The sequence below is a fragment of the Suillus clintonianus genome (assembly GCF_016758775.1).
Source record: "Suillus clintonianus strain FC179 chromosome Unknown DEU56scaffold_46, whole genome shotgun sequence".
Classification (NCBI taxonomy): Eukaryota; Fungi; Basidiomycota; class Agaricomycetes; order Boletales; family Suillaceae; genus Suillus; species Suillus clintonianus.
The window spans coordinates 30,709-51,852 of NW_024539270.1; the positions used below are offsets into that span (position 1 = coordinate 30,709).

The 21,144-nt window shown below is 44.9% G+C and overlaps 8 protein-coding genes across 8 annotated transcripts; 5 read left to right on the plus strand and 3 right to left on the minus strand.

The window, feature by feature from the left end:
- Positions 1-1,935: 1,935 nt before the first annotated feature.
- DEU56DRAFT_738664 (uncharacterized protein) lies at positions 1,936-2,487 on the plus strand (the record flags this gene model as incomplete). The annotated part of the gene is made up of 1 exon (XM_041348678.1): positions 1,936-2,487. A coding segment is annotated over one exon (552 nt), but the record flags the coding sequence as incomplete, so codon positions are not given.
- A 228-nt stretch (positions 2,488-2,715) lies between these two features.
- On the plus strand, positions 2,716-3,507 carry DEU56DRAFT_712902 (uncharacterized protein; the record flags this gene model as incomplete). Its single annotated transcript, XM_041347534.1, has 1 exon — positions 2,716-3,507. A coding segment is annotated over one exon (792 nt), but the record flags the coding sequence as incomplete, so codon positions are not given.
- A 174-nt stretch (positions 3,508-3,681) lies between these two features.
- Positions 3,682-4,101, plus strand: DEU56DRAFT_738776 (uncharacterized protein; the record flags this gene model as incomplete). The annotated part of the gene is made up of 1 exon (XM_041348682.1): positions 3,682-4,101. A coding segment is annotated over one exon (420 nt), but the record flags the coding sequence as incomplete, so codon positions are not given.
- A 2,550-nt stretch (positions 4,102-6,651) lies between these two features.
- On the plus strand, positions 6,652-7,059 carry DEU56DRAFT_700395 (uncharacterized protein; the record flags this gene model as incomplete). The annotated part of the gene is made up of 1 exon (XM_041347304.1): positions 6,652-7,059. A coding segment is annotated over one exon (408 nt), but the record flags the coding sequence as incomplete, so codon positions are not given.
- A 4,775-nt stretch (positions 7,060-11,834) lies between these two features.
- DEU56DRAFT_913743 (uncharacterized protein) lies at positions 11,835-13,724 on the minus strand (the record flags this gene model as incomplete). Its single annotated transcript, XM_041357557.1, has 7 exons — positions 11,835-12,128; positions 12,187-12,341; positions 12,410-12,704; positions 12,753-12,915; positions 12,966-13,325; positions 13,375-13,609; positions 13,661-13,724. 7 exons carry the CDS (start codon positions 13,722-13,724, stop codon positions 11,835-11,837), a joined length of 1,566 nt encoding a protein of 521 aa, XP_041207327.1.
- A 144-nt stretch (positions 13,725-13,868) lies between these two features.
- Positions 13,869-15,033, plus strand: DEU56DRAFT_756980 (uncharacterized protein; the record flags this gene model as incomplete). The annotated part of the gene is made up of 4 exons (XM_041350079.1): positions 13,869-13,999; positions 14,047-14,169; positions 14,226-14,647; positions 14,705-15,033. 4 exons carry the CDS (start codon positions 13,869-13,871, stop codon positions 15,031-15,033), a joined length of 1,005 nt encoding a protein of 334 aa, XP_041207328.1.
- Positions 15,034-17,131: 2,098 nt separating this feature from the next.
- Positions 17,132-18,686, minus strand: DEU56DRAFT_756981 (uncharacterized protein; the record flags this gene model as incomplete). Its single annotated transcript, XM_041350080.1, has 6 exons — positions 17,132-17,362; positions 17,405-17,546; positions 17,593-17,665; positions 17,699-17,849; positions 17,898-17,960; positions 18,018-18,686. The coding sequence occupies 6 exons, from the start codon at positions 18,684-18,686 to the stop codon at positions 17,132-17,134; spliced, it is 1,329 nt and encodes a 442-aa protein (XP_041207329.1).
- Positions 18,687-19,688: 1,002 nt separating this feature from the next.
- Positions 19,689-20,782, minus strand: DEU56DRAFT_913746 (uncharacterized protein; the record flags this gene model as incomplete). Its single annotated transcript, XM_041357558.1, has 7 exons — positions 19,689-19,868; positions 19,919-20,059; positions 20,110-20,139; positions 20,209-20,309; positions 20,359-20,563; positions 20,613-20,628; positions 20,679-20,782. The coding sequence occupies 7 exons, from the start codon at positions 20,780-20,782 to the stop codon at positions 19,689-19,691; spliced, it is 777 nt and encodes a 258-aa protein (XP_041207330.1).
- Positions 20,783-21,144: the final 362 nt, after the last annotated feature.

The following is a 21,144-nucleotide window of genomic DNA, read 5'->3' on the forward strand; positions in this document are numbered from 1 at the left end:
TTTAAAATTAACCAAATTGAGCCTCGGCCGTATTTGATCGTCCTGCTCTACCAAGCACCATGGTTCTCTCAGGGTATCGTATAGTGCAAAACGGGAAAAACCGACCTCCGCCACAGCACCAACACAGATTCCTTTCTACATCGCCCCATTCCGTCTGATTTCCACCAAAACTAGTGGAAACGCCTCTGTTCGAGCCTAGTGACAAACCTATCTGGTTACTTTCTTTAAATTCCTAGATTTTTAAAAAATGACGGTCTCAAATTGGGACTTCCCACGCCACCAGCACCGCCACCTTCCTTATTTGGTAGTCGCTCCTCCTCCCTATTGCTTGCAGCGAAGAAAAAACATGTTTGTGGCCTCTGCTGGACTGTTGTAAGTGTATAAAATACATATAATTATTCAGGGTAATTCATGTATCCATTTCTGTCATGATTCCCGCACCAACTTTGCGATGCGAGCGGTATTTTTTGCGGTAAAAGGCCCGGATAACTTTGGTAGGGCATGCACCCAGTATCTCACAGCACCAAGGCCTATGATGCCATGCTCTAGTAGGCTGACAATCCAGCCTTCTCTGAACCTGAATCTTCTTCATTCCCCGACTCGTAAGAGGAGGGCTTTTATGGGGTACTTTGTTTTTTTCTCAGTCATTGTCGTGCAGGGTGTATACCCCGTGAGCTTTTTCGGAATCGGAAGTTCTGTTTTTGTACCGATCTATAGATTCGCTCTTGTTTTTTGTCTCAGATCCTTGGAATCGTAATTCCGTCATTTTCGTCCTCGAGGACGTTAAACATTTGTCGTTCACGACATTAAACCAATTTTGATTGCTGTGCGTTGCGCAGAATGCGTGCTGACGTGAGTGATTTGGTGGGTCGAGAACCCGTTTGGTTTACGTGGTCCTGCGAAGAATTTCGGTGCACTTTCATGTCTCTTGGTGTCGCTCAACTTCGATGGTGTTTGATGCAGTTGGGTATTCATGGCATCGCGAGTCGTAAGTGTGTTTTGATTCAGCGTCTATCTGCATTTTTCGAGGAGCACATCGCTTTTCTTGGTTCTTTATCTAATGCCGAATTTATTGCCTCATCATTGTGGTTTACTGATGATGGTGATGTTCTTCGCTCCCGCCTCGTTGCTGTGAATAGGTATTTTGATGCACTTTGTGGCGAAGAGGTCATGACGGCTGTTCGCGCTGTCCATGTTGACGACAATGTTTGTGTCAATCCTGAATGTGATGTTGCTAATTATCCTTGGTTGAATGAGGATGAGTCTCATCTTTTAGTGTCAAGACTTAGCAGACTCGGTCATTTCACGCTGCGATCTGTATTGGCAAAGATCCGTCCAGACTGCATTACTGATGAATCAGGGCATTCGAATGCGAGATATGCTCGAGCACTGTTTCGGTTCATATGCCATTTCACCCGTTCTTTGCTAGTTGCTGATGATTATGTTTTTTTTTCTACCATCCTGACCTTTGTGCCCTATATTGATCTTGAGTTAAGTTCTCGAGCAGATTTCTTGTGTTGCGCATTCAAACTTTATTTTACACCAGAAGTCTTCCGGCCTCTCCTGAATGCCTCTTTTTCGTCTCAGAAATTACAACGAAAAACCAACAAAGAGTTCAAAAACAAAACGAAAGAAGAACACGAGCAGACTGTGAACTTAATCGCATCAGAATGGCCAAAAAAAGTGAGTCAAGAGATCGCTTTGCAGTGTGTGGAAGATTATCGTCGCGGAACCTTGTGGTCTTCTGGACGAGTGTGTGCGGTGTGTTCGCGGGCGCAATACGATGCCAGTGTCAATATTGTGCGCGTGCCAGATGATCTTGCAGGTCTAAAAATTGAAGCATTGCGAATTCAAGATGAGTTTATCATTTCTCACTGTATAGTGCAGCAGCTCTCTAATGAATTTGTTTATGGACAGTCGGAACTGGATGGGCTGATGTTCTGTAAGGAAGGAATTGAAGTTGATCACGAAGGCACTTATCTTTTATGTCTGTGCCGACAATGTGAATCGTCTTTGCGCGCTTCTCGGATTCCACGTCTTGCACTAGCCAACAATTTGTACCGTGGTAAATTGCCCGTTGAATTTGGCGATTTGACATGGGTCGAAGAAATGATCTGTGCTATATTTCGTGGGACTGCCCATATAACCCGACTTTTTCAATCTTCTGATCCTGCTACTCCGCGTGTGATGTATGGTAATACTTGTGCCCATGGAATGAATGTTGTCTCAACTGCATCAGTGTTACCGAGGACTCCAGCAGATGTCAATTACGCACTTTCTGTTGTTTTTGTTGGTAGTCAACAGTTCGATCCGGCACGTCTCTATTCGTTGTTTCGTGTTCGCAAGTCTAAAGTTTGCAGATTTCTTGTGTTTCTAAAGAGGCACAATCATCTGTATGATAACATTCACATTGATGTCTCTCGACTGGAGTTGTTCCCCGACGATGGTCCGTTGCCAGGCATTCATGATCGGGTTATTCATCACCGCGTTGAAAATGCTCACCCTATATTGAGTGAGGAAACCGCCGGATTTGCGCTGCATCCCGCTGAAGAATTCGAACAACAACTGCCTGTTAACGGCGAAAATGTCCCGGATTTAATCGAGAAGCTTGGAGTATCCAATCCAGAATGTGACACTACATCCGGGCGTCAATTTGTCGCTGCAGCATTTAGGAACCTCATTCCATCTTTCGATCGCAAGGTAGAGAAAGAGATACCAGACTTAGTGTTGCATCATGATGAGGATCCGATTCCTGAGTACCATAACTATGCTTTGGTTCCAGGTATGTACCCCACACTATTTCCGTTTGGAATTGGTGGGTTTGAGGACCCTTCTCGTCCTGTCGCGCTGTCTTTTGCTGCTCAAGCATCAGTTTATTTTGACATTCCTGATCGCATTTTCCGATTTCATCACTCATATATTTTTGTGGTGTTAAATATTGTCCAGAGACGCAAAGCACATCTCCATACATCATTTTCTATGCGCAAAACTGGTTTTGAGGACTTTAGCAAGGAATTAGTCGGTCTGTCGCCATCAGTCATTCAATCTGCTGCCCATCACTTGGAGAACGAAAGAAACATGAGCGATATGAATGACCAACAGAAAAAGGCCCTTCACTTGCTCCAACATGTCAACACTATTTCCGCCAAGATTCCTGGTTCTCAGGCTTTCAAAACATTCATTCGCAGTGAAATTCGTGGATTCATGGGCTCGTTTGGACTACCTACATTATATTTCACAGCAAATCCGAACCCACTCCATAATCCCATTTTTCAGGTGATGTGTGGAGATGTAACAGTTGATCTCACAGAGCGTTACCCAGTCTTAGTTCCAACTCATGAAAGAGCCCTTCGATTGGCACGCGATCCTGTTGCTGCTGCCGACTTCTTTGAATTCTCTATCAGAAGCATCTTTCAGCACTTATTCGGTTGGGATTTTGAGTTACATCGTTCAACAGACCGAGGTGGGATTCTTGGACACATCAAGGCTTTCTATGGAACAGCAGAGTATACCGAACGAGGGTCTCTTCATGGCCATATTCTGATTTGGTTAGTCGGTGCTTTGAACCCCCACGAGTTGCATAATAAACTTCGTGCCTCTCCGGAGTTTGACAACCAGTTCTTTGAATTTTTTGAAGACATAATTCACCATGACCTACCCGATGTCGAAGTCAACATTGAAATGGGCTATGAGCCTCGAACTCAACGACCTCCTGTGTCACCTCAGACAACAAATGTCGCGATTGATGTCCTTAATGAATGGGAGTCCGTATTCATGACAGATGTGAAAATGACGGGGGAAATTTTACAGCGCCATGTATGTAAACCCGTATGTCACAAGTATGGACATTCAGAATGCAGGTTTTTGTTTCCACACGAGATCGTTGATGCATCACACTTTGATTCAGAAACTGACGCTATTGTATTGTTGTGTCGTGATGCGACTATCAACTATTATAATCCCTATATTCTCATCTGTTGTCGACACAATCATGATCTAAAATGTATCTTATCTGGCAGAGCAGCAAAGGGAGCGATGTGTTATATCAGTGACTATATCACCAAGATGGACCTCAAGTTTTTCCAGATGCTATCACTCCTTTCTAAAGCAGTTGAGGAAGTATCATCCGATGTTGTGTTGCCAGCAAGAGAGCAAGCAAAGAAACTTCTTCACAGATGCCTCACACAGTTTAATCGGCAACAGCAAGTGCATGGTCAGCAAGCAGTACGATACCTTCGAGGTCTAGATGATAGGATTCAGTCGCATCAAACCATTCCTATATTATCGTCCATCCTCATGAATCACATTGAAAAACATTATGGTCCTCAGTTAAAATACCTGCGAGAACATCACGGTCCAAGTGAGGTGTCTGATGTTAATCCTACACAATCAGACTGGGATGAAATTGATGAAGAACAAGTTAAGTTGCGCCTCACAATTGATCAGCATGGAGACATAGTTCATTCCGATCAAGTCAACGATTATTTTTTCAGATCCAAAGGTTTAGAGAACCTGTCATTTTTCGAGTTCGTACAATGCATCAAGTTGGAGAGGAAAACCGCTGACAATGCTAAATTCCTGGATATGGAGAAACCGAGTGCCTTGCGAAGATTCCGGCTTGAAGAACCACACCCAAAATCGAACACGCATTTATTAGTAGAGCATACAAATGTGTCTAGAGGATTTGAAGGACCTCACCTGATTCCCCGCATCATTGGACGGTGTGTGCCGTCTAAGAACAATCCTAGTGCATATTACCCATTTGTACTGGGACATTTCAAACCATTCAGCCATAGAAAGCCCATCCTTGCTCCGGATGAGACATTTGATGGTGTATTTCATTCCTTCAAATTTGACGGCCGAAGTACTGACATCATGGACAATTGGCATGCAATCAACGAGTGCGAAGATCAACGCGATGCTGATAGATTGCACAAACGTTCAGAAGCTAGTAAGCAGCTGCTCTCTGTGAATAAAAGCAATTTGGTTGGGGTGGAAGATGAATTGTCTTTCCTTACAGATGCACATAAGACGTCAAAGAGAGAGATTAATCTTCAGGAAGTACTCGGTTTGCTTGAAGAATCATGTTGGCTAGATGCTTTCTCACCAGACAAAGATATGGGCAATATACTTAAGCAAGGAATGTTCGCAGTAGAATATGATCATAAATCTTTACCTGTGGTCACCCCAAAACTCATGAAACAGTGGAAGGACGCTATCAAACATCAAGAGATGGTTGTTCACCAACGCCTGTTCAATCAGAGTGACGTGACAAGTCAAATGACTTCTATCATCAATAATTGTAAGCGCTCGAGTACGACTGCTGCGCACCATGGCAATTTGATCAAACAGATCACCAAAACTCCTGCTCACTCTTTGACTTCTCATGATTCACCTATGAGATTGCTTCAAAATATCGCCAGAGAATTTACTCTTAATAACATTCAATGGAAAACCTTTCAGATCATCGCATCTGTCTTCCTGAAGATGCAGCACCCAAACCTTGAACATCTTATGAAAAATGACACGAATCTCGTAGTTCCAGATTATCCTGTGACATTTGGTATCCGTAAATCCAATGAGCCTTTGCGCTTACTTATGAGTGGACCGGGCGGCACAGGCAAAACACATTGCGTGTTTGCACTTCAAATGTTGATGACGTGTTATCGCTGTCAACATCTTCTGCGTTTTGTTGCCCCAACTGGAACAGCGGCAGCTATAATAGACGGAACCACCATTCATAAAGCATTTGGCATCCGCGTGCAGAACAAGGACAAAGGAAAACGCAGTCAAAAATTAGGCTCACATGCTGAGGAATTTGAAGCTTTGATCAGCGTCAATAATCGCATGCAATTACGGAAAGACTGGAAGGATGTTGGCTTTATTTTAGCAGATGAATGCTCATTATTGGGTCAACAAATATTATGCGATATGGATCATGCACTCAGGTACGCTAAAGAAATCTATGATGTTCCTTTTGGAGGCACCCACTTTATCGCTTCAGGTGATTTTTTTCAATATGCACCTGTGGGAGGTACTGCATTATACATCCCGATATCCTCATCTAAAACTGTGTCAAACAAAGAAATTATGAAACGGCTAGGTCGTCTGGCTTGGAAGTCACTCAACGCTGTTGTCATTTTTAGTGAGCAAGAACGCATGAAAGATGATGTGCAATATGCGGAAGCTGTCAGACGACTCCGAATCCGACAGTGTACCATAGAAGATATGGACTTGTTCAATAGTCGATTGATGCGATCCGAAGCTCATGAAAATGGTATTGATATGCGACATGAACTGCGTTATAATGCATGTGCCATTGTCAATACCAATTGCTTGCGTGAAAGTATAAATTTGCGCAAGGCTAAAGTGAATACTGAAACCACATCTGAACAGAAACTGCTGATCTCCTGCCATGCTCTTGATTCAATAGAGCCGAATGATGTGAACACTAAAGAGATGCACTCTTTACTACATCTTGACACATCATCTTTCAGTGGGGAAGGATCTCTACCTGGTATTTTATTATTCTACATAGGAATGCCTGTCATCTTACGGAATCGCAACCTGTCCACAGAGTTGGGAGTTACAAATGGCTCTCAAGGAATCCTGCGCCAGATCAATACATCCCATACCATTGAACATCTATCATATGCTACATCTTGTATTGTGGAATTTCCGCACAGCAAATTACAACTGCCCGACTTGCCTCCAAAGCACTTTCCAATTTCTTCAGTAAGTTGGTCTTTCGCTACCCTTCTCACGTCCGAATCAGGAGAGCAGTATTCGCATCGCATCACCAGGAAGCAATTGCCTATCCAACCTGCGTTTGCCGTGACTGGCCAATCAGCACAAGGTAAAACTCTGCCAAACATCATCGTTAATCTTAAAGAAGGAGGATTCGCAGCCTATGTAGCAGCAAGTAGGGCACGCACAAGAGAAGGATTATTCATCATCCATCCAGTCAAACTAAAAGATCTTAATAAAATACTCCCTGATGCTCTACTTCGCGAGGACAAGAGATTACAGATTCTGCAACACAACACGATGGTCGATTTTGGATTTTCAAAAGATGATGTGCTCCCTTTATTAGACGTAGATCCTGAATATGAAGCTCACTGGACTCCACCACACCTTGTATATGAATCAGCGGTTGAAGTGAATGCTAAGAAAACTAAATGTCCTGCTGACGAGGACAATTCACCACAGCCTATGAAAAAGATTCATACCGACAATGAAGGTCCTCACGAACGATGCCTTTGATCTCAGGTTGCACATGGAACAACAAAGATTGGTCTTGCGCATATGATGCTTTCGTCATGTCTTTTTATAACTTGTATCGGACTGCAGACGAGAACTGGAGAACATTATGGAAAGAGTACTCTCATTTGAGTGCACTTCTCGCTCAATTGTTCGGCGATCTTCTGAAACACAACGAGATACCTGAAAAATTCAATGAATGCCGTGATATTCTGCGAGACCACTTATCATCCATCAACTCTGCTAACTTTCCAAGAAAGGGACCTGTAGCAATCGACATCTTAGACATCACTTCCCTTTTGAGTATGAATATGAAAGAGAGCTATTTTCGCCTGTCTGTCGATGTTACATGCAGTGAGAATCACGGATTCCAGCATGAAATAGACTTACCGAACATCTATTCCTCCTCGATGGAATCAGAACATGGATATGATGCACAAAATATCGACGAGTGGCTATTTCAATTCATCAAAAAGAAAACAGCACAACAATTCTCTCTCGGATGTCCGTTTTGTCACGCTGAGATCACAGATGAAACTCGGATTCATAGTTCACTGAAAGAAAACCCACCTTTCATATCATTTGAAGTCCATAGCATCAAAGGACAGCCGCCAAGCGCAAATTTAGTCATGTCCATGATAGACAGTCAATATAAGCTCAGATCTATCATTTATCACGGAGCTAATCATTTTACATGCAGACTTCTGTTTGAGACTGGAAGTATTTCATTGCATGATGGTCAGCTACATAATGGACAGCCTATATTAGATCCTACCAATGAATATGAACAGCTTTGCACCATGGATGAGCGTCAAGCAATCCTATATATTTATCAGCTCACTATGTAATGTGCGCAGATTCAGATGTAAATCGATGATGACGTAGAGAAGAGAATGAAAATAATGAAAGATACGCATCTACAAGCATGGGTCCATACGCTCTCCTCCACCTCCTCAAAATCTTCTAGTGAGATGACCTGTGCAGGACGCGGTCCAATGGAGGTCTTCACGCGACCATTTCGAAGGATATTATTGTAGGCTATGCGAGGGGGCGCGTTTGGCAAGGTGGTATACGATATGGTACGCGGAGCATCATATGTTATGCAGAGTAGGTGGTAGAAATCTACGCTTACACCGACGTAAACTACTATAGGCTACCACCAAGAACACCCCCAGGACCCGGGAGAGTTAGACTTCTGCGGAGTTGGTCTCTGACGCATTCCCGCCGGCTTCCAAGTGGTAGTAAATGCTGACGGTATCGAGCGTCTGACAAGCGACGGAACGAGTTGGTACATTTGTAAGTTGTCCTTCATTTTGTCTTTCCTGCAAGCATTGAGATGGACTCGAGGCCATGCAAGCTATCTTCTCTCGTTCGGTACAGCGTGTATGTTTCATTTCAACTGGATCTCATGCTCTCTCATTAAGAAGTTCTCTTAGCTTCCGCGTGGAACGATACAGCTTGATGAAAGACATCTTAAAAACTTCTCGATCCTCACGAAGCATGGGGATGGAGTATCTCACTGCCCCATTGGTAAGTGATATATCGTGACTTCGGTCATCAGTCTTATCTAACCATGATTGTCTTTCCAGGTCATCCTCTCTTCGTTCCCTGCACCCTTAACGACGACCACATACATGCTTTGACAAATCTATCTGCCTTGCCAACTATCCTATGAGTTCCATTGTCTCTAGCTACGGCAGTTGCATATGCTACACTCGCCAGCATCGATGTTCGTCATCAGCCATATTTTCACGTGGCCTTATCGGCCTATGTGTTCGCCGCGTTAAGCGAGCTCTTCAACAAAACCATGCATAATCGGTATGTAGAGAATATCAGTGAAGTTCTCGCACTGGAGCTAGAGTAAGAGCTGAAGTTCTCGGGATAACATGCAAGACCTGGGTCAGTGATTACGATTGCGAGAACTGAGCTTGAGCACTCTTGAAGGAGCGTTTCTCTTCATTTGATCATGCACACATCCCTGACACTATTACATTCCTCGTGTGATGATTCTCGTAAAAGATTATCAGTTGTTCCAGATTGGAAAATCGCCCTTGGCCAACCGTGGCCGCTTTCCAATACTAGCATGTCAGACTCAATACCTTTCCAATCGTCTCTGGGTACGCAAGTGAATATGTTTCCATGTTTATCAAAAAGCATTGATCCATCAGAGACTATATGATTTATTTCACACCGTTCTATTGGGAACCCGGGTAGGTCGCGCCGCAGTTTCCTCCTTTTTTCTCTCATCGGCAGTCACAATCTGTCAACATGAGGTATGTCGCTTGACAAATTCACTCAACAGCATTATATATTAACACTGATGCAGCCCATATAAATACTCATGCATTTGTATCATAACATCAAGGCATTTCCGCCCTCGCTAGAGAGCAATCTCATCCGGCCACAAAGACAGCTGCTAGCCTGGCTGTTAGGGTAAACAGTGGAAATCATGATTTCTCTGATTTCTCTGACATCCGGGAAATCAATTACTTTCCTCATCAATATACATTTCCTGCTGCTAGCCTGGCTTTCAGAGTAAACAGTCGAATGGCTAATTTCTTTGTAATCCGGGCAATCGGAGGAACTTGATTGCTTGCCCTGGTGTAGGTCTCATAGGAGGCGTAGCAGATTGCACAGAGATCGGTACTGTATATCGATTAGGGTTAGGGTTAGGAATTCGCACCAACAAGGTGTCAACAATTATGTGGACGCTCAAAGCGAGAACAAGGAAGGGAAGTATGCGGGGCAGGAGCCAGTGCCAATTGAACCAAAGGTGCCAGGTAAATCTATATGCTCCGCACTATAAGACTTGATGTGAGAGTACCATTTGGCAGAGTGCGAGCATTTCGATGATTTTCATACTGCACTAGTACAACTTGTTACTCCCGGACTATTGACATCCGTGCCGGCTTCCAAGCCGCACTATATGTATTGCGCCAGTCCGGAGCTGAACAAGTTGTACAATTGTACATGTACATAAATGTAGAAAGAAGTTAAATTTTGGCCGGTCAATTGAACAGTCACGTGACAGTTCATGATGCCGCCTCCACAGCAAGAATATCTTGCCGTTTTCTTCACTGTTATCTTTCAGCTCAACTCAGCGCTCCATTGGCCTCTTGTCGTTGTAATCTTCTGCACGCTCATCAAAATATTGTTGGTCTCTATCCCTGCCTTTCTCCAAAGCTCGGTGTCTTTATTTTCGCATGACACGTGCTGGCACAATCTCATGTGTTCTATAGACTGATGGCATGAAAGGTTCCAACAATATTTCAATTCAGGGCGATTGACTGGGGCATGGAAATTTGTGAATTGCACGTCACCCTCCCGCCTGTGGACCGACAATGTAAGAGATCCGCTCAGACGAAGGTGAATACCTCCCACCGGCGGTAGAGTTAACTCAGCGCTGCGTATCCCGGCTTTGTTTACGTCTGTATTCAAATCTCACAATCTGTCAGCCCATGAGGAACGTGCAATACATTGAACACAATACTACATGTAAAACCGTAGTTCATCGTTCAAGCACGCATCTCTACTATTAGGGCGCATCGCCGAACAAAGAGGCCAGTTGTACACATCTCACATAAACCCCATCTGCTATTTTCATTACTCCAAAACGGCAGGCCGCAGGGCAAGCATACAAGTCTCGCATCTAACGCAGGAGCTTCGGGTGATGAGCATGTAAATGTCGTTTCTCTCGATGGGTCGAGCCCACCGTCATCTAAGCTTCTGAGGCTGCATGTGAATTTGTAATACAAAGTATGAGTTGACTTGTACTTGCTTTGCAGAGACTGCACATATTTGCCGTCAGGGTAACCGTATGGTGCAGTTACGGGGGCAACGCGGGGATGTCCGCGGTTGCCCTGAGTTCAAGGACATCGAGTAATCAAGAGCCGTCTACATCGTTGCGCTGCCATATTTTGATTTTGTCGACCAGAAATCAAGCTCGAGCTGTTCCTATTTTGCTGCAGCCAGAGAATGAATATGAGCATTAAATCGTCACTTCTCATGAAACGACGTACGATTATAGCCTCGAGGTTAAAGCATCTGTAGTGATATGATCAAGTGCGAAGGGTTTCGATTGGTTTAAAGGCTTTGGGACCGGTCCGCAATTTTATCATACCTCATAGGACTGCTCTAGGCTATCATTGACTGTTTGACCTGCGAAGGATAAAGTCATATGACTGGCTGCATGGAATGCGTTCCTTCGATATTGATGGAACCAGAGTGACTGAGGTGTGTCTGGTGAGCATTGAGGGTTAGTTGAGGTCTATATCGTTATGGAACTCTTCTGGTATAGGCAGACGAGGTGGCAAGGCTGAGTGGGTAGCCCGGAAGGCTGAAGAGCGCGTGATTGAGATTTTCCGGCTGAAGAGCCAAAAACGAGTCCAGAGTCCAGCGTGTCTGAGCATTATGTCAAAGTTTCATAGCTGCGGTGATATGAGCGACATACTTAGTTTGGTGCTAAACACATCCGTACCTTTTGTGGCTTGAGCTTGCGTAGGTCGACCGGCGGCGTGTTTCGTGACAAGTGTTAGAGGCTTGAGCCAGGAGGCAGCGGCCTTTGTCTTTTGGGCTCATATATTAGCGGGGTGGGCGGATCCGGAAGGAGAAATGTTAGCGTCAATCATGATGGGGCGTGCGGATCCAGTGAGAGAAGAGCTAGCATTGACGGGGCGAAGGAATCCAGGAAGGGGGGCGTTAGCGCCAGTGGAGTGGGCCTGTCCAGGAAAAGAAGGGTTGGTAATCGTAGACGACGCCGTTTGGAATTGGTCGACCACTGGCAGAGTGAAGACGTCCTCCACATTGATGAAGTCGTCTTTGGGAGCTAAGGATGGACTTTTTTGGAGGGAGTTGGCAATCTTCGTGGTCTGAAGCGAGGTCCCAGGAACCAGTGACTAGTAGCTTTCCATCCATGAAAAACGATACGCAGTTCACTGCATCCGCATGCGCCGGAGTGGAGAACTGATGGACTGGCCAACATTCCACAATAGCACTGTCCTGTTTGCTGATGCGTTTGCGAGGCACAAAATTGTGCTTACATTGCATCACTTTGGGGTTAGGGTTACGTTCCAGAATGTCGCCTTAAATGGACTAGACAACCCTAACCCTAGAAGTCGTACAAATAACTACTTCAAAATGACATTTATACCATCTTCGACTTCAACGCACTCTGATGAAGAGAATCCTGATAACATTGGAGAGCTAACAATTTGGGAAATTCCGGATGAGACTTCATACTCCGAAACCGACGAGTGTTCAGGCTGACCAGATGATCCTTCAAGTGCAAGACGAGAGAATTGGCGAGTAATCAACAACTTCTCGAATTCAAACATATCATCCTCTCTGACACGGCGCTTCTTCGGCAGGAGAGCATGTGTTTCCATCGCATGCCTGACATCTAGAGCTTTGACGGACTGTCTGAGAGTTTCCAGGTTAGCCAACAACTGTGAAAAAAATCAGTGCGGTCCAAAACAATGACCTATTAGACACACCATCGACGGTGACCGATTCAACAATAACAGATTGTCCATATGGACAAGAAAAGAATATTGCGAGGAAGATTGTCGGGTACGAACAACTTTCAAACTCAATCCCAGTTCAACAATCTGACCCACTCTGAAGATACTGGGATCGGCCGGTGTGCGACGAGAAACACTGAACAATTGCATGAAGGCTTTTAAAAATTAAAACAACTGTCAACTCACCCTCCACCAGATACGACCTCAGAATAATCAACGAAATTGTCCTCCGTAAATGCTACATTGCCTTCTTCAACCCAATTTCGAATGACATTGTTTTTATCCAGGAGTGGGAATTCCTGTAGTTGCGGTAACGCATCACTCCACAACGACAATTCTGAACGAGGTGATACATAGCGCGTATCTGCAGAAATGGCCTCCGCGACTCCCATGTTTACCGGACTCCAAGGACGCACTTGACCTTGGCCAAACTGCTGCTCAAAAAAGCGAAACAAATGACCGAGTGCCGAGGATGATCTGCCAAATGAATCGGTAGCTGCAAGCAAGGTTGCATTCTGTCTCAGCAGCAATGGGCGCTGAGTCGAACTTTGATCAATTGACACCTTGCACACTGACAGAGACCTCATTTACGCACCCATACCTCTGCCGTGACAATGGAGGCAGCATGAACTTCGCCAATAAACCCTGCACATCAAAAACAACTTCTTGCTCGGAATCTCTCCAAAGCAGTACTCCATACTTGCCATCGATACTCTTACGTACGAAAAAAGAACGCAGAATGATTTCATCGTCATCATATAAGCTCAATTGCAACTTCTTCCTCTCACTAGAGTTCAACCGAGCATGCTCGACGTCCTGCACAGCCGATACTGATCACATCAACACACCACGAAAATGAAACAACATCAAATGATACCTACCGACTTTCTCATCCCTCACGACACTCAAAAAATCACCGATATCATCAGGTGAGGAGCAAGACATGATAGTGAAAAACAGAAGAACACTTAGGAGTAGAGAGCAGAGAACACTTAGGAGTAAGGAGCAGATTACATGATCGACATCAAGAAATATTGACATCACCAACAGCACCGCCAAAAAAAAATAACAAATTCTTGATAGTCAACCATGAAGAATCTTCACAAATCCACCAAACGAAGTCTGTCCCCAACATCAAAAGCAGAAGAAACCATGCAACCCAAGGCAAAGAAAATAGAAGTTGACTCTGACACCACGAAAGAAGACACAGAGCAAACCCCGTACGTCGATATTTCCCCTAAGTTTACATCACCCTCAACAACATCAGACACGACATCATGAAGAGTTTGAAACTCATCCCTGCTGTCAAGGCGATTGACTCGCACTCAGGAACAAAAGTGCAGAGTATCGACTTTCAAATCATGTTCAAGCACGATGTGAATGTTGCCAAGTACGTGCACCAAGTAAAAAAATTTCCCCTAAATATCACTGACTTCATACCTAAAGACGACTTCTTTGTATCACGACTGCGCCACATGTTGATGACCTTTTCAACATCGGAACAGGTCATGTGGGTGATTTCACTCACACAAAGAACGGATCCATTGCGCATCGTGACTATCCAAACTGCCCGGCCATATTCTTTATCGTCGGCATCTCAGTCATGTCTTCAACCATGGAGGGAGAAAAACAACGCCAAATTGCGGTCCTCCCCTGCGACCTTACTTGGCCAAGAGGCTTGTCACTCATAGGCAAAATATGCCATGAGAGGTACCTCGCCTTCTGGACCCAAGATAAGGGAGTCACCTTCTCAAGCCTTACTAAAACTGGAAAAGAGCCCACCGGCAGCACCGCTCACGAAGGTGATGAAGAGGAAGAAGAAAAGGCACCTACAGCTAGCAGCAAGCTATTGAAATGGAACGAACACAGTAAGATTGAACCCAAACGATGATCACCGTCATCTAACACTTACACCCTTATCACAGTTCCGACATTCGATGGGAAAAAACCGTTCTGTCTCGAAGACTACTGGAAATTGCCGAAGATCAACGACGAAATCGAAAATGGAACACCAGTCCTCGTATTCTTCACGGCAAGCACCTATGAATACAAAGGTACAGCGCATAACAGGGAACTACGAAAAAATGCATCCATGAATGCCAAAGCCATCGTACTCTTGGCAAACTCCCCAGACAGCTACCAACACGGTGAAAAACCGCCCACAGCAAACTACAGTGAAAAGGACCTCGGGATCATGACAGTGAAACCTTTGAAAGAATCGAAAGTGGCAGGAACAAAAAGCAAAATGGTTTGATTTCGCGAAACCGAACTGAAAAAAAAAAAAACGACTCAACTGTATTCCTATTCAAATTGTTTCGCGTGACCATTCTCGAGTTTATGATGATGTACTTATATCGCATGAATATAACGAGGTGTGAAAATCCACGAGTCGGGGATGGGTGCTTGCACCGTTACCGATGATATAGTCCATCATCTGGGTCCTCGACATTGTCAATATAATCTTTTCTAAAGAATTTGCCGTCGGGAGCTTGCTCAGCGAGCCTCAGGGGCCCGCCGAGCCTTCTTGTTTTTCCGGCATGTTTAGAGACGGGAGATTGGCACACGAACATATTGTTTTTTTTTTGTGAAAATTGGGACTGCTTACATAATCTACGCCAATATTTTTTATTGCAGATTCATGATCTTTTGACCCAGTTGCACACCAAAAATGTCAAAAATTTCCTTATCACACCACAATTGAGTTTGCAACAGAGAGGCCTATGCTATCTGTTTTGCACTGTAGTAGGTAAGAATATTATTGCAGGGTACGTACAAAAGATTTCGAGCTCTTCAGCGCCTCAGGCATTACCCAACAAGCTTAAGGAGCGTTGGTTATAGAGCACTGGAGCAGCTCCCCAGATAGATCAAGCTGCACACCGCAATTGGAAAAAACTGTGCTCCCTATAACCCTACTCAATAACAGTTTATTTCGCCAGTTTATTTTTTTGAGCGAGCAGGACGAAATAAACTGGAATAAACTGTCAAGTAAGGTTTGACGTGCATTCGTGTTGTGGAGAGTGAAATAGGAGCCGCCGACCAACTTGCCGAGAGACTCTGCAAACGAACACTCATGGCGCGTGATAGCTCAGCGCATCGACAACAATGTCGACGTCAGCACCAACGGATCAGCAAGAGAGAATCTACTACGAAACTCTTGGAAACTCTCGCAGTTGTGCTTCTTGCTGAGGCGAAAGACTCCGGGGATCAACTGATTGCTGTTTCACTTGCATTGGTGGCCTTGGACCGCCGTCGACAGGACAGATGAAATGGTAGGTGTGGTAGATGAGGACCATATGACCAACAGAAGTCCGAGGATTTCTTCGACACCCTCCTTAATGTCTCGTCAGACAGGACGTTCAAAGTCTGGCTGCGGTGAGTTGTTTTTTTCATATATTTCAATTCCTGACTTGCATAATACTACATAGTATGGATCGCACGACTTTCTGGCACTCGCACGACCTCATCAGCGACAATCCCACGTTCTATCCATCCACGAGTGGTGGTCGACCCCAGCGCCCTATAAAATACCAACTCGCAACATTCCTATGTCGTGTAGGTGCTGAAAATGCACTGAAAACAGTGTCCGTCATGGCAATTGCCGAAGGAACTGTTTATCTGTACACTGAACGTGTGTGCATGGCATTTCGCCGCCTTCACTCTCGCTTCCTGACATGGCCTGGTCCTGTCTGACGTCAGCAGTTGTCTGATGCAATGGACGAGTGGGGTTTTCCTGGCTGTATTGGCATAGGGGATGGTAGCTATATCAGACTCCAGGACAAGCCTTTGCGGAATCCTTTTGCTTACTACTGTCGAAAAAAATTCTATGCTGTAAGTCCATTTATTTTTGTACGAGAATATGCCAGCCATGTCATTAGCTTATTGTACAGGCTACGTGTGATCACCATGCAATGTTCACATCCTATGAGTTTGGTTGGCCAGGCTGTGTTCAAGACAGCAGGGTGTTCAGAAACTCGCACCTGTGGCGAAACAGAGGCGAATATTTCAATACCCATGAATATATCCTCGTCGACAAAGGTATTTTCAAGCTGTCATTTACATGTACAATTTGTAATATTTACTGCAGGATATCCTCTCACCAAGTTCTCGATCTGACCATTTCACGACCACGACCTTACCAACGACCCAGTCGAAGTGACCTGTTGCAAACATTGGAATCGAAAGCTGTCCTCTGACCCAACAAGCATTGATGGATTTTATGGGGATGAAGACGAGAATGTAACAGGAGTCCGAGGAGAGGCAGAGGAACACCCAGGCTTAGAGGGGGATGATTTATTTCGCACAGGCCTGCTACGTCGAAAAAACCTCCTTGATTATTCTTGTATGTAGGCACATTACATCATGTTACTTCTTTCTCCCATCAGCTCGTCAAGAAGCTTCTCTCCATATGCACGAACACGTGGATTCGTATTACCAACCATCAGCATGCAGCGATCCCACTGTTTGTCAAATGCATCCTGTCGTTCACGTTCTGCTTGCCTTGCTGCAGCCTCACGATGTTCAGCACGTTCCTCCTCATCCCTTTTGTCCTTCTTTTGGGCAAGCTCTATATTGTTAGCATCGAGCTGTGCTTGCCTTTTGTCTCGCTCCTCAATTCATCCAATGACTTGCTGTAGCAGTTGTGAGGTGTCACCATCATAGGATTCTGAGCGTTTGATCCGTTTTTTCATGGGTGAGGCATCTTCATCAGATAGAGGGGTAGCTGAATGATATTCACGATGACGGATGACACTCTTGTCATTGCGAGCACTGTTTGTACATCAGCGCGTGAACTTTGTGTGGATTTCGTACACACACTGCATCAATTAACTGGTAAATTTTGGACTTTGCAAACTCGTCCAACACCTTAGCGGAGAATTCACCAGAACCTTTCTTCCGTTTTTAAGCACTCGATGGCTTACACTCGGCATCTGACCCATCTTCGTCTCCATCTCCTCCACCAGTATGTTCCTCCCTTTCACGGACTGCTTTGTACTTCTCCCAGGCCTGACCGTGCCAGAAATTTCGGACCTGTTCAGATGTCACCCGGCCCTTCAACAAATTCCCAGAGATCTGATGTACAGGTAAGCTCCATGTACGAGACACTCAACTGCCACTCACATTATTCCAGTAGTGCACTTGGTTAACTTTAAAACCAGGCCAGCGCTCTGGCGACGTCACATACTCAACAACTTTAACTTTGTCGTCGTCGGTGAGTCCTCATATGCTCTCTGACTTCACAGGAGTTTTTATTTTTGAGTCTTTGATTGCCTCGGGACTCAATTTTGTGATTTCGCTGTCTGAACCACCATGGTCTCGACGACCCGCAGGCCCAGACTTGCTACCTGCACCCTTGGTGCGCGTTTTCTTCTTGTTGGTATCGGACTCGGGCTTTTTCGCCTGTGCCCGGCGGGGAGCTTTCGATGGAGGCTTCTCAATGCTAGGCACGATAGCCTCCGTTGGACTCGGACCTGTGGGTAATGTTGTTGCGGGACTGTTCAATGGTAGTGGTGTGGTGTCTCCAGAGACGGCACTGGCGTGAACATGGGTTCCATAGTGCTGATGTAGGAGTAAGTTTTGCAAATCATGCTGGGGGTTTTGCTGATCTGCGATGCAACTAGGACTCGGAGAAAAATTTGCGTAAAGATCTTTGAGATAGCCACCCAGTGTGCTGGTGGTGAGTAGGGATGAAATTGGTGGAAGGGTATAGTTTTGTGAGTGTTGGTGCTGATCTCGATGCTTGCGCGGAGAACGACGCATCCCAGTTATCAGGTCAACAGCATAGTTGAGTTCAGCGGGTGCAGAGAGCTGATCGGAAAAATCGGGGGTTTGCAAAAGAGAGATTTGGTCCCATGAAGCAAGCTCGAGCGTGAGCTTCTGTTGTCCGTCTTCGCTCCAGTAGTCACTCATACTTGATGCTGGTATACTTTTGCTCCTCATCAATCGTACTTCGGCTGCTCGGCATCATGATCACTCTCAGTTCACTCCGACAACTTCGCGTATGAAATAAACTGGCAAATAAACTGCCATTCAATAATGCTGTCAGTTTATTTCCCACCATTTATCGTTCGAGCAGCAAATAAACTGGTGAAATAAACTGTTATTGAGTAGGGTTTATAGCTGATATATTCTCACTGATCCAAAGCGGCCTCAGTCGCCATCAGCAAAACCCAAATGGTGTATGTGGCACTGCACATAGCCACACAGTGACACAGGGTTCACAGGGAAGTCCCCCCTGTTGGATCCCATGGCAACGGAGACATCGGATGAAGCCCCGTAGTACAAGCGCGACCAATTGAGGAATGGACAGGTGATGTCCAGGTGACATTGAGCTAGTGTGCAATGTCTCACCCTGATCCCCCACAATGCTCATATTAGTATAGCAACATTTTTACCTTATAGACTTCATACTTATCACACGAGCACTTCAGTCCCAATACCAGACTGAAGTGTGAGTACTTGATTGCATTTAGATTTATGATTGCGCATTAAAATTTACTAGTAGAATTGTTTTCTATCTACTAGGTACAGTACTATGGACACGAGTCCCAATACCAGACTGAAGTTAGAATTGTTTTCTATCTACATCAACAAAAGTGACAAAATCATTCATGAGCAAATATGGGAATTTACCGATTCTATCTAGATACCAACCTGTTACCCATATTGTATGTGCATTGATTCAGGGTAAAATAATTCGAGGTGTTTGTATGACTCTACCAGCCTGGCAAGCACCTTGTATGTACATTCATTTTGCATGAAATAATTTGAGCCGTTTGCATGATGCTGCCAGCTTGAGATGCACTTTATAAGGTCATGGTACTAATTACACTGCAGGTGAGATTACTCGAGCGAATTGTGAAATATTGTCTAACCTCACAGAATGCTCAATGCTAATTAACACTAAGCTCTCTAGATCTTAGTCTTGAAAATACTCTTGACATTAATGATTGCTATGCCCAAAGCACTTGTACGCCAGCATATCAAAAGAGGGGACCGGCGCTTGTGTGCCACTACAATATGTATTATGGTCACTGAGCATCGTACAAAGGCCGCGGCTAAGAACTCCTCGTTTTCTTTCTTGTGCTGGGCCTGTTCGCATGGATTAGAGTAGGTAGAAGATAAAAGGCCCAACCACTCACTTTGCTACCTGTAGCAACGGAGCTCGTTGGCTGCCTTCCAGCGTAGTACAGATATTTGCCTTTGTGGTACTGCGTCTCATTGGGGGCAGTTAGAATACGGGGTCCAACATAAGTCCACACCCCATTATTCAATGGCTCCTCCTACGTACAGGTTAGCTGGAATATCAAGAATTGACAAAAAAAAAGTTGACCTGGCACCAAAGTATATCTGCATTGGGATACTTGTCAAAGATGAGGAGTGATCTGTAAATGTTAGTAAAACACTGTAGATGCTAACTAAGCTTACTCACGAGGTCGTAGGGGAAAGGTGAGATCTGCTCAATGCGGCTGATGACCACATCTTTGATGCCCTTGGCGTCACGCTCCTGAACGAGTGTCTGGTATACTTGACCTAATCCCACAGTGAGGTCACTCAAAAACAAAATAACGGTGCGACATACCGGTGCAGAGGTTGTGACGCCTCACTTCCTCAGCAGGCACTAGGTGTTCAGGATGGGAATCGGGAATATAGTGTTTGAAGTGAGTGTCGCCAACCATCTCCAAAAGATCCGAATGAGCATTGGGATGGCACAGAAGTGATTTCGAAAAGAAAATAATGAGTGACTTGCGGAAGTCATGGTGAATTTGACGACGTAGCACATGGAACTGCAAGAAACTCAGCGGGATACTCACGAAACCAAAGGGAAGAACTCACATAATTAGCGGGCGTACTGAGACAACCTGATCAGTGGTGTCATGGGGGTTGGAAAGATACACGTACATTGGATACACAACTTGCATATTGCAATCTTGGTGCTGCCTCTCAACTTTCTCTGGTGTAGGAAAGACGAGTTCAGGGATGCAGATGACGTGGTCACCACACATGAGTGAGCAGAATTTGCAGAAGGATGAGAGGAATTGGACCCTGAGAGATTGAAAACACGAGCAGAGGGTGCAGGTACTGAGCCTGAAGATGATCGTGCACAGTATGGGCTACTAAAAATAGGTGAGGAGCATGATGAGAGAAATGAACACACAGACTGACCTCTGCTCAATCGAAGAGATGATGCATCTGGATGCACAATGTGCACCAGCGACGCGGTTGGTTGGATGATGCCACGCACTTCAAGGACAGCGCGAGTGGCCTATAATAAACAAAAATTATTGTAGTGACACAATCAAAACTTCAAAAAGCCATCAAGTTGTTTTGCACACTAAGGCAAAATTCTGCATACAAACCGCTGAGA